The following is a 12,237-nucleotide window of genomic DNA, read 5'->3' on the forward strand; positions in this document are numbered from 1 at the left end:
AAGAAATGGCAGAGTGAAATGTGATTCACATTCAGATTTAAATTTATTTATCACATGTGTATTGAAGCATACGGTGAAATCTGTCACTTGTGTAAATAACCAGCACACCCTAAGAAGGTGCTGGGGGCAGCCCTCAAATGTCGCCAACATTCCACCGCCAACGTAGCACGCTCTCAATGTTAAATAGCACAACACAGAATGCAACAAAACATAACACTCCAAGCAATAAAGCAAGAACAGCAAAACTGCCATGTTCCTCCCCTCCCAACACCTCCCACTCACCCACCAACCCACACACACTGTCCTCTAACCCCAGAACAGGCTGTCTTCAGCCTCCAGCTGACTCCTGGATTCAGAGGCATTGGTCAACTTTTGGTAATGTTGCCGATTTGCTCCTCTGTTGAGAGAATGTACAAGGTTATAACTTGAGCAATCCGCAGTGTTCTCACCTGCTTCCTTCAAAATCCCAGCATAGGGACACTCTGCTGCTGCTGGACTTTTGCTGCCATTGTTTTCTGAATTGCCTTCATTTTGCTGGTGTTAAATTTGATGAGCCCCTGCGATCTGTAATGCCCAACATGCTGCTCTCATTCTTTAAGTTGCCAACCACGTTGTACTTTTAGTTGAATTGTCGTCTGCATTTATTTCCCCTTATACTTTGTGCATTTGTATAAAAGAATTTTTATTTGGGAACACCATATTCTAATCTTATTCTTACATTTCTGGTTTCTCTCTACTGGTTTAATTATATTTGGTCACCCACGATCAGTTCTCACTTTTGGTCAACACAGTGGCTTAGCAGTAAACGTGGCATGGTTACAGCTTGGGGTGTCAGAATTCAGAGTTCAATTCCAGTGCTGTCTGTAAGTAGTCTGTACATTCTTCCCGTGTATGTGTGGGTTTCCTCCGGGTGCTCTGGTTTCCTCCCACATTCCAAAGACATACTGCTTAGTAGACCAATTTGTCATTGCAAATCGTCCTGTGATTGGGTTAGGCTTAAATAGCTGGGTTCCTGGTGGTGCAGCTCGTTGGGCTGGAAGGGCCTATTCAGCGATGTGTCTGTAAATAAAATAAATAAAGAAAGCACAATTACCTTCATTTCACCTTCATCTCTAAAGTTTCTCACGGATTGTTGAAGGCTATGGAATAGGAAAATCTGGGTACGGAGGGATAAAACATTGGGTAAGTAACACTTAATGGAGTGAAGAGTTATTTGAGCTGGAGGGAAGTATACAATGGAGATCCTCTGCACTATTCTTGATATATATTACTGATTTAGAGTAGTGTGTACAGATGACTCAAAACTTGGAACAGTGAAAAGAAATTGGCAGTCCTGTAGAATAGGCAAGTAGATGAAAGGAATGCTGAGAAATATTTATTTACAATCCCTATAAAATGTATTCCCCATCCCTCCGGAAGTTTTCATGTTTTATTGTTTTACAACACAGTGGATTTAATTTGGCTTTTTTGACAGAAATCAAAAGAAAAGAATCTTTCGTATCAAAGTGAAAAGAAACTTCTTCAAATTGGTCTAAATTTATTACAATTATTAAACACAAAATAATTTATCCATAATTACTCACCCCCTTCAAATCAGTATTTAGTAGATGCACCTTTGACAGCAATTACAGCCTTGAGTCTGTGTGGCTAGGTCTCTAACAGCTTTGCACATCCGGACACTGCAATGTTTCCCCATTGTTCTTTACAAAACTGCTCAAGTGCTGTCAGATTGCATGGGGATTGTGAGTGAGCAGCCCTCTTCAAGTCCAGCCACGAATTCTTAATTGGAATAAGGTCTGGACTCTGACTTGGCCACTCCAGGACATTAACTTTTTCGATTTTAAGCCATTCCAGTGTAGCTTTGGCTTTATGCTTGAGGTCATTGTCTGGATGGGAAACAAATTTTCTCCCAAATTGCCATTCTCTTACAGACTGCATCAGGTTTTCCTCCAGGATTTCCCTGTATTTTGCTGCATTCATTCTACCCCCTACCTCCACAAGTCTTCCAGGGCCTGCTGTAGTGAAACATCCCCACAGCTTGATGCAGCCACCACTATGCTTCACGGTAGGGATGGTGTGTGTTTGTGGATGTGCGGTGTTCGGCTTACGCCAAACATAGCATTTAGTCTCTGATAGCCAAAGAGTTCAATTTTGGTTTCATCAGACCAGCGACCTTCTTCCAGCTGACTTCAGAGTCTCCCACCTGCCTTCTGGCAAACTCTAGCCGAGATGTTGTGATTTTTTTCAACAGTGGCGTTCTCTTTGTCCTCTCCTATAAAGGTGAAGCATCCAGGCAACAGTCATTGTATGCACAGTCTCTCCCATCTCAGCCACTGAAGCTTTTAACTCCTCCAGAGTTGTCACAGGTCTCTTGGTGGCCTCCCTCACTGGTCCTCTTCTTGCACACACTCAGTTTTTGAGGATGGCCTGCTCTAGGCAGATTTACAGCTGTGCCATATTCTTTCCATTGCTTGATGATTGACTTAACTGTACTCCAAGGAATATTCAGTGACTTGGAAATTTTCTTGTATCCATCTCCTGACTTGTGCTTTTCAATAGCCTTTTCACAGAATTGCTTGGAGTGTTCTTTTGTCTTCATGGTGTAGTTTTTGCCAGAATACTGACTCGCCAGCGGTTTAGACCTTCCAGATACAGGTGTATTTTTACTACAATTAATTGAAACACCTTGATTGCACACAGGTCTCCAGAAACAGATCTCCATTTAACTAATTTTGTGACTTCTATGAACAATAAGCTGTACCAGTGATGATTTGGTGTGTCATATTAAGGATGGTTACTGATGCAATCAATTATTTTGTAATTAATTTAGATCACTTTGTAATGATGACAGGAAAGAGTCATTTTCTGTTGACCAGTGTCAAATTACAAATTAATCCACTGTGATTCAATGTTGTAAACTTCCAAGAGCAGTGAATATTTTTCTAGGTAATGTATTTAGAGATACAGAATTGTAACAAGCCCTTCCTGCCCATCTACACCCATGTGACCAATTAACTTATTAACCAATATGTCTTTGAAATATAGGAGAAAACTAGAGCACCCAGAGGAAACTCAGGTGGTCCATAAGGCCATAAGACATGGGTACAGAATTAGGCCATTCAGCCCATTGAATATGCTGCACCATTTGATCCCTTTCGATCCAGACTTTGGATTGAAAGACTTTGTTGGAATTAGGAGGACAGGTTGAGAAAATGTTTAAAAAGCCAAAGTCATACTGGGCTTTATAAATAGAAGTACAAGGATGAAGAACTTGTGGAGAACTTTTGTAAAACACTGATTGGATCACAGGTGGAGTACTGTGTACAGTGGGAATGTGGAGAAAATAGAACTGGCCAGTCATGGTGAGGGTAAATGAGTGTCCGATTGGTGACACGGATGTTGTGGCTGAAAATCCTGTTTCTTTTCTCTATGACATTAATAGGAGACAATATGTTTACAGAATGAAAGTTGGAATGCACTGTGCAGGATAGCTAGAGGATAGATTCAACTCCAGTGTTCAGGAGGGAACTTGAGAAGTATCTTTAAGAAGAGATTTTGCAGGGCTATGGAGTGAGAGCAGGGGAATGGGTCTAGGTGTACTTCTCTTACATTCACTGGGTTGAGTAGTGGTGTAGTTCTTCACAAATGGCTCAGATTTTGTTGGTAAATGCTAATATGGGACTTCCAGCCTTCCATCCTCATACGTCTGTCTGCTATCACTCCATCCCATCGTTGATCTTATATATAGAACATAGAATGTTACTGCACAATGCAGATCTTCTCGCACATGATGTTGTGCCAACCTTTTAATCTATTCCATCCCATCATTAATCTTCCCTTTCACTCTGATAACGCTGCGTATTCAGACATAGAACAGAGAACAGTACAACGCAGTACTGGCCCCTTGCCGCATGATGTTATGTCAACCTTTTAACAGTCTAACCCTGCCTTCACATATAGCCCTCCATTTTCCTTTCATTCATGTGCCTGTCTAACAGCTTCTTAAATGTCCCTAATGTATCTGCCTCCACCATCAGCCCTGGCAGGGCATTCCAATGACCTACCACCACTCTCTGTGTCAAAAACTACCTCTGACATCACCCTATACTTTCCCCAATCACCTTAAAATTATGTCCCTTCTATTATCCATTTCCACCCTGGGGGAAAAGGTCTCTGGCTGGCCACTCAATTTCGGCCTCTTATGCTGTACCATCTTTTGTACTTTTGAACTGTCTTTTGAACAGACAGTTTGTTCATTTAATGTGTCAAGCGGAAGGTGGTGTTGTTGTCTCCCAGTAACTTGCACTTACAGCATTCCACCTCAGAGGCTGCTGGGGTAGGCTATCAACTATAACACAGATGTGAGGTAGTTAAGGCAAATGGGTGTCTTCAAAATCAAATTAGAAGAGAGAAAAGGGGATAGAAATGATGGAAAGTGGGGATGAGGCAGCTGGAACAGGAGGAGACTGTGGAATACCTGGCAAGTGGCTTCATTGCTCTCTCATTTCCTCACTGGGAAAATATCTCTGCCTATCCATTCTATCAATGCCTCTTTTCATCTTGTTTCATCTCCATCAAGTTGCCTCTCAATGTCCTTTGCTCCAAAAGGAAAAGCCCTAGCTCACTCAAACTTTTCTCATAAGACTTGCTCTCTCATCCAGGTTGCATTCTAGTAAATCTCCTCTGGACCCTCCCTAAAAGTTCCACATCCTTCCTATAATAAGGCAACCAGAACCGAAAACATTTTCCGTGTTCTCTTCTAGTTTTCTTGACCATGCCCATAGCGAACCACAGTGCACGCACGTTCTGTCTATATACCTATATATATCAATACATCTAATACTTATCTCACCATTCCCCTCATGTAGAAGTTCTTCACTTTACCTTTACCATGTCACACAGCATCAGAGCATTCTTATCCCTAAGATATTAGCTCTGCTTCTGTTTTCTCTTTGTCTTTGGAACTCTTAAACTTATTCTCTTACTCTACAAATTCACTTATTTCTCCCCTTTTTGTTTGAATTGTGCTTGAATGGATTTCCTTTGCAACCTTAGGCACAAGTGACCCTAGCCTTGATTTTGACCTGGCCGATGCCCTTGATGACAGCAATGACAACGGCAAAGGAGGTAAAGGTGACTCAGGTAAGGACAAAAGCTGGAAAGGACTTACAAGTTTCTGAGATCAAAGACAATATGGGAGCAAGTACCTGGCTGAAAGTTAACTGGGATATTTTTAGGTTTAAAACAAAGGTTGGAAAGACACATAAAATTAAACTTATTGCATCAAATCTCTGTTTATAATGTAACCACCCTCTATTTTTCCATACAAGTTCACTGTTGGCTTTTCACTATTTTTATAATAATTATTATACAGTATGACAATCAATTTAATTTGATTCTAATGAAATCATTATTGAAAATCTAATTGAAAGGAGTGTTCCGGCTTTATAAAACCAACAATATTATAGTCTGTCCAATATCCTATTGGTCACTTAATTAAGATGTCTGAAGCTAGAAGATGTCTTGCTTCAAACAAAACCATACACTCACTACCAAACAGTGGGAATATGTGAACTTCCAAATGAGGAACAGGTAGTGTTTACTGAGATAAAGACGGTAAGATTTGCAGGCGGACCTGTTGATGACAGAGAGTCCGAAGAGGTTGGAAAGCTCATTTTCAGCTAAAAGGTTTTTGTCTGTCCAACAGATCACCCTCGCCATCCACGCCCTAAAGGAAACAATCCAGGTACAATGAGTCTGTTGAAGTGGCTGTCGGGAGCTGGCCAATCAGGTGTATTCAAATCATGCTTATCACAGAGCAAAGGTCTCTGATATGCCAACCTGAATCAGAGTTTTGACATCAGCAGTACAGCTTTTTCTCAGGCTAAGATATCTCCCTGCCAGCAGTGGAACCAGACAAGGCCACAGAGACTGAAGTTATTGCTTGGATACTTATATCAGGGAGTGCACATGCCTGTCTGGTGTCAATCATCCTGTGCTTTCGGGATTTGGCCCCATTTATCTGAATAGAGATGCAAGAGATTCTGCAGATGCTGGAAATGCAGAGCGACAGACACACACTCACGCACTCGCGCGCGCGCGCGCACACACACACACACACACACACACACACACACACACACAATGCTGGAGGAACTTAGCAGGTCAGGCAGCATCTATGGAGGGGAATAAAGAGTCAATGCTTCAGCCCGAGACCCTTCATCAAACGTGGAAGAGAAAGGAAGGAGCCAGAATAAGAAGGGTGGAGGGAAGGAGTGCAAGCTGGAAAATGAAAGATGAAGCAAGGGGGAGGGGGGGTGAAGTGAGAAGCTGGGAGGTGATAGATGGCAAAGGTGAAGAGCTGAAGAAGGAATCTGATAGGACAGAAGAGTGGACCATGGAGAAGAGGAAGAGGGAGCAGCACTACAGGGTGGGGTTGAAAAAGAATGAGGCAAAAGATGATGAAAAGTAACCTGATGGAGGTGTACAAGACAATACGAGCGTAGATTGAGTGGATAGCCAGAGACTATTCCCCAGGGTGGAAATGGCTGATAACAAGGGGCACAATTTTAAGCTGACTGAAGGAAATTATAGGCTGGGTGCCAGAGCCAAGTCCTCTACAGAGAGATTGGTAAGTGCATGGGCACACTGCCAAAGTTGGTGGTAAAATCAGATACATGCAGGGCATTTAAGAAACTCTTGGTTAGGCAAATCAATGAAAGAGGGCTACATAGGAGGGAAGGGTTAGATTGACCTCAGAGTAGTTAAAAAGGCTGGCACATCATTATGGACAAAAGGGCCTAAACTCTTTTGTAGTTCTCTGTGTCATATATATTCAACATGCTCACCAATTAGACCAAGGGTCCCCAGCCTGGGGTCCAAGGACCACTCGGTTAATGGCAGGGGTTCGTGGCATAAAAAAAGTTTGGGACTCCTCACCTAGATGGATAGTAGCTACTCCAAATCAATCAATCCACATTCAGTCTAGAAAGTAGTGGTCCAATTAACGTACAGCATCAGGTATTTGTGGTCAGTGAGGGTTGAGGCTTATGTTTCATTGATAGTAACATGCATTGAGGTAGTTCTGATGTGCTTAAATTCATTTATTTTTGAAAATTCTATGTGAAGTTTTTAATTCGGGGCGTACCCTCTAGGACACTCCAAAATACAAGTTCGATAAATGACGCAAACTAATAGCTATAGAGTGCTTAACAAATATTATTATCCCAACACATCTAGATGTGCGCTCTATAACAAATTGCTGGAGGAACTCGGGTCAAGCACCTTCTGTGGAGTAGGGAGACGAGAAGTCGGTGTTTTGGTTGAAACCTTGCATCAAGTCTGAGACTAATCCGAGATGTTGGATTCAGATCTTTTGTGACATCTGCATTGAAACTTACAAATCCAGGACCATCTACTCTGATTGACTGAAAGTTTGGGCCCCTATCCTTAATTATAAACTCTGCTGGTATCATGACAGTAGGAGCAGGGACTGGATTAGTTGGGCTATTAACTCCCTAGCACCATCCCCCCTCTTGCCACCACTCCACACCTACCTTTATGAAACAGAGTGAAATGTGCTTCAGATTCAGATACAGATTCATTTTCGCCGAAACGTACAGGAATTTTTCATTCGCATTGACAACCATCCCCCCTGAGAATGTGCCACCACACGTTCCGGTGCCAATGTAGCAAGCCCACAAGGTTCAGCAGAACACCAGAAGCAGCAAAAAAAAACACAACAGCAGGACGAAACTAGACAACAACTGCCAAGCAAGCCCCTCTTCCCCCCCCCCTCCCATCCACAGTGTATGTACACTGACAGGACTCCACCCCCAGGGCAGTCTGACTCCAGGCCTCCAGCCCTTGGCCCCGGACTCTCAGACTCATAGACATTGGGCCTCCAAATTCCCATCCCTGGTCTGGACTCACAGATTCGACCTTCAGGACAACATCTCAACAATTTGTCTTCCCAACACCCTGCCTCCACGTAGGCTGCTTAACCTGCTGAGTTCCTCCAGCATCTGCAGTGCTTCGTGCTCCCAGCTGTGTGCCTGGCCTAGTTCTGATTCAGGTTTATTCAGTCTCCTGATTTTGGCCTGAGTCCGTGTACTCGGGATTCCCTGGATTGACCCAATTTTCCTGACAGCCAGCCACAGTCTCCTTTGCATTTTGACTTTGCAACGGTCTCCACAGCCCTGCTTTAACCTTCTCAGCCAGCCTGACACTATTAAAAAGCATTTTTCTTTCTTTTTCTACAATTACTCTGTTTCTTCCTGCAGCATTTACAAAAAAAATGTATTTAAAAGCATGACAATGCAGTTCTTTCAGGATCTGCCTTCGGCAGTTTTCCCTTATGTGGATGAATTTTGTAAACGTAATGGAGTCTGGTGCATGGTGACTGTATTCTTTCTCACAGTAATAATTATCCCTTTCCCAGCTCCAGTACACTTCCACAGATGTTCATTATATGATGTTTCTCCTTCTTACATTGTTTGCACGATCTTCAATGCTTAACTATTGTGAAAAGCTATGAAGTGTTTAACCATTTTTTAAAATTCTCAAAGAATGAAGCAATGAAAGGTTTGTGAGTTGATATTTTTTTACCACTTCATTAAAGACTTTCCTCTGAAACATTCGTTGTTCACAAATATCACTCCACACTTAAACTCAGTGACCACGTTATTACATACTCCTGTACCTAATGAAGATGCCAGTGAGTGTATGACTGTGGACTTCAGCTGCCGTATCCCATCCATTTCAAGGTTCAGTGTGTTGTGCTTTCAGAGGTGCTCCTCTGCCACCACTGTCGTAACTCATGGATACTTGAGCTACTGTCATCTTCCTGGCAGCTTGAACCAGTCGGCTATCCTCCTCTGACCTCTCACATTAACAAGACATTTTTGCTCACAGAACTGCCACCCACTGGACATTTTTTTGTTTTTCACTGTAAACTCCAGAGACTGTTGTGTGTGAAAATCCCAGGAGATCAGCAGTTTCTGAGATGATCAAACCACCCTGTCTGGCACCAACAATCATTCCATGATCAAAGTCACTTAGATCACATTTCTTCCCCATTCTGATGCTTGGTCTGAACAACAACCGAACCTCTTGATCATGTCTGCATGCTTTAATGTATTGAGTTGCTGCCATATGATTGGCTGATTAGATGTTTGCATTAACGAGCAGGTGTACCTAATAAAGTGGTCACTGAGTGCATTGTCACAGTGGCACGTGACAGACTTATTCAGGGGGTCATGGAGGTGACTTCAGAGAAAGATTGTCATGGCAGGCAGTCTGGTATTGATTTTGACTCCCAAAATCAAGTGGATCTGAGCCAGTTTCAAACAAACATAAAGAAGCAGATTAATTATTCATATTTTGGAGTGAGCTTGCATTTCTTAGTTTCAACCTATCTTCATTTCCTGGTATCTCAAGCCTCCGGGAATCATATTTTGTGGAACAGGCAAGAACCTCTCCAGGACTTCTTCGGAATTAAGAGGATATTCCCATCACAAACAAGAGGAAATCTGCAGATGCTGGAAATCCAAGCAATACAATGGAAATGCTGGAGGATCTCAGCAGGCCAGGCAGCATCTATGGAAAAGAGTAACAGTCGACGTTTCAGGCTGCTTCCCTTCAGCAGGACCCTTCGAAGGGTCTCGGCCTGAAACGTCGACTGTTACTCTTTTCCATAGATGCTGCCTGGCCTGCTGAGTTCCTCCAGCATTGTGAGTGTGTTGAGAGGAAATTCCCATCCAGTCCACTACAACCAGCTGCTTCCCTTTCTGCTGTTAGCTTCCTTCCTGTGGGCCAAACTGTAGATTTAAAGACCAGGCAGGCCTCATTCTGCACTGCTGAAGTTACATTTCCAGAATACTGAGGTATATAAATGTGCTTGCTAAAGTCTGTAAACTAACTGGTTTTGTATAACGTTTTATTGTTAATACCAGGCTCTTTTCTGATGTACCCTTTGAAAAATCCAATGTCACCAGGAACTTTGACAGAGTTCTGCAGACACACAGTGAAGAGTATCCAGACTGGTTATATCGTGGTATGGTAGGGAAACACGAATGCCCAGGAACAGAAAGTGTTGCTGATGATAAATTTGCTGATGATTCAACCATTGTTGGTAGAATCTCAGGTGGTGATGAGGGAGTGTACGGGAGTGAGATATGCCAACTAGTGAAATGGTGCCACAGCAACAACCTGGCACTCAACATCAGTAAGACGAAAGAGCTGATTGTGGACTTCAGGATGGGTAAGACGAAGGAACTCATACCAATCCTCATTGAGGGATCAGAAGTGGAGAGATTGAGCAGCTTCAAGTTCCTGGGTGTCAAGATCTCTGAAAATCTAACCTGGTCCCAGCATATCGATGCAGTTATAAAGAAGGCAAGACAGCGACTATACTTTATTAGGAGTTTGAAGCGGTTTGGTATGTCAACAAATGCACTCAAAAACTTCTATAGTTGTACCATGGAGAGCATTCTGACAGGCTGCATCACTCTCTGGTATGGAGGGGCTACTGCACAGGACCGAAAGAAGCTGCAGAAGTTTGTAAATCTAGTCAGCTCCATCTTGGGCACTAGTCTACAAAGTACCCAGGACATCTTTAGGGAGTGGTGTCTCAGAAAGGTAGCATCCATTATTAAGGACCTCCAGCACCCAGGGCATGCTCTTTTCTCACTGTTACCATCAGGTGGGAGGTACAGAAGCCTAAAGACACACACTCAGCGATTCAGGAACAGCTTCTTCCCCTCTGCCATCTGATTCCTAAGTAGACATTGAAACCTTGGACAGTACCTCACTTTTTTTAATATACAGTATTTCTGTTTTTTGCATGTTTTTAATCTATTCAATATACATATTCAGTAATTGATTTACTTATTTATTATTATTTTTTTTATTTTGTTTATAATTTTCTTCTCTGTTGGATTATGTATTGCATTGAACTGCTGCTGCTAAGTTAACAAATTTCACGTCACATGCCAGTGATAATAAACCTGATTCAGATTCTGATTCTGGATACGGCCCAGTCTATCATAGGCAAAGCCCTTCACATCATTTATAAGGAGCGCTGCCACAAGAAAGCAGCATCCATAATCAAGAACCCCCATCATTCAGATCATACCGTCTTACACCAGGAGGCCAGGAACAGTTATTACCCAATAACTATCCGTGTGGATAACTTCACTCACCTCAGCACTGAACTGATTCCACAATCTACACTCCTTCAAAGACTCTGCATCTCATGTTTTCAGAATTATTGTGTCTTCTTCTGCAGATTCGTGTATGTACAGGTTTTTTTTATAAATTCTATTGTTTTACTCTGCCATCATTCAGAATCAGAATCAGGTTTATTATCACCGGCATGTGTCGTGAAATTTGTTAACTTAGCAGCAGTTCAATGTAATACATAATATAGAAGAAAAAATATAAAAATAATAATACATGAATAAGTAAATCATTTACAGTATACATATTGAATAGATTAAAAATCATGCAGAAAACAGAAATAACTTGTATTCAAGGGTTAAATGTCCATTTAGGAATTGGATGACAGAAGGGAAGAAGCTGTTCCTGAATCACTGAGTGTGTGCCTTCAGGCTTCTGTACCTCCTACCTGACGGTAACAGTGAGAAAAGGGCATGTCCTGGATGCTGGAGGTCCTTAATAATGGACGCTGCCTTTCTGAGACACTGATCCTTGAAGATGTCCTGGGTATTTTGTAGGCTAGCACCCAAGGAAACTGACGAAATTTACAACCCTCTGCAGCTTCTTTCGGTCCTGTGCAGTAGCCCCCCCCCCCCCCCCCCGATACCAGACATTGATGCAGCCTGTCAGAATACTCTCCACAGTACATCTATAGAAGCTTTTGAGTGTATTTGTTGACATACCAAATCTCTTCAAACTCCTAATGAAGTATAGTCATTGTCTTGCCTTCTTTATAACTACATTGATATGTTGGGACCAAGTTAGATCCTCAGAGATCTTGACACCCAGGAACTTGAAACTGCTCACTCTCTCCACTTCTGATCCCTCTATGAAGATTGGTATGAGTTCCTTCGTTTTGCCTTTCCTGAAGTCCACAATCAGCTATTTTATCTAACTGATGTTGAGTACCAGGTTGTTGCTGTGGCACCATTCCACTAGTTGGCATATCTCACTCCTGTACACCCTCTCGTCTCCATCTGAGATTCTACCAACAATGGTTGTATCATCAGCAAATTTATA

The 12,237-nt window shown here is 42.4% G+C and overlaps 1 protein-coding gene across 7 annotated transcripts in view; it reads left to right on the forward strand.

Moving 5' to 3' along the window:
- Positions 1 to 12,237, forward strand: part of cd99l2 (CD99 molecule-like 2) — a 244,306-nt gene that overhangs the window by 187,298 nt on the left and 44,771 nt on the right. For 5 of the 7 annotated variants that reach the window (XM_059976743.1, XM_059976738.1, XM_059976741.1 and 2 more), the window contains 2 exons: positions 5,056 to 5,142; positions 5,708 to 5,746. In XM_059976743.1, coding sequence (XP_059832726.1) covers positions 5,056 to 5,142; positions 5,708 to 5,746 — 126 coding nt within the window. The remainder of the gene's footprint in view (positions 1 to 5,055; positions 5,143 to 5,707; positions 5,747 to 12,237) is intronic. The other 2 variants (XM_059976740.1, XM_059976744.1) reach the window with 1 other exon arrangement.

This window comes from Hypanus sabinus, chromosome 8, assembly GCF_030144855.1.
Source record: "Hypanus sabinus isolate sHypSab1 chromosome 8, sHypSab1.hap1, whole genome shotgun sequence".
NCBI lineage: Eukaryota > Metazoa > Chordata > Chondrichthyes > Myliobatiformes > Dasyatidae > Hypanus > Hypanus sabinus.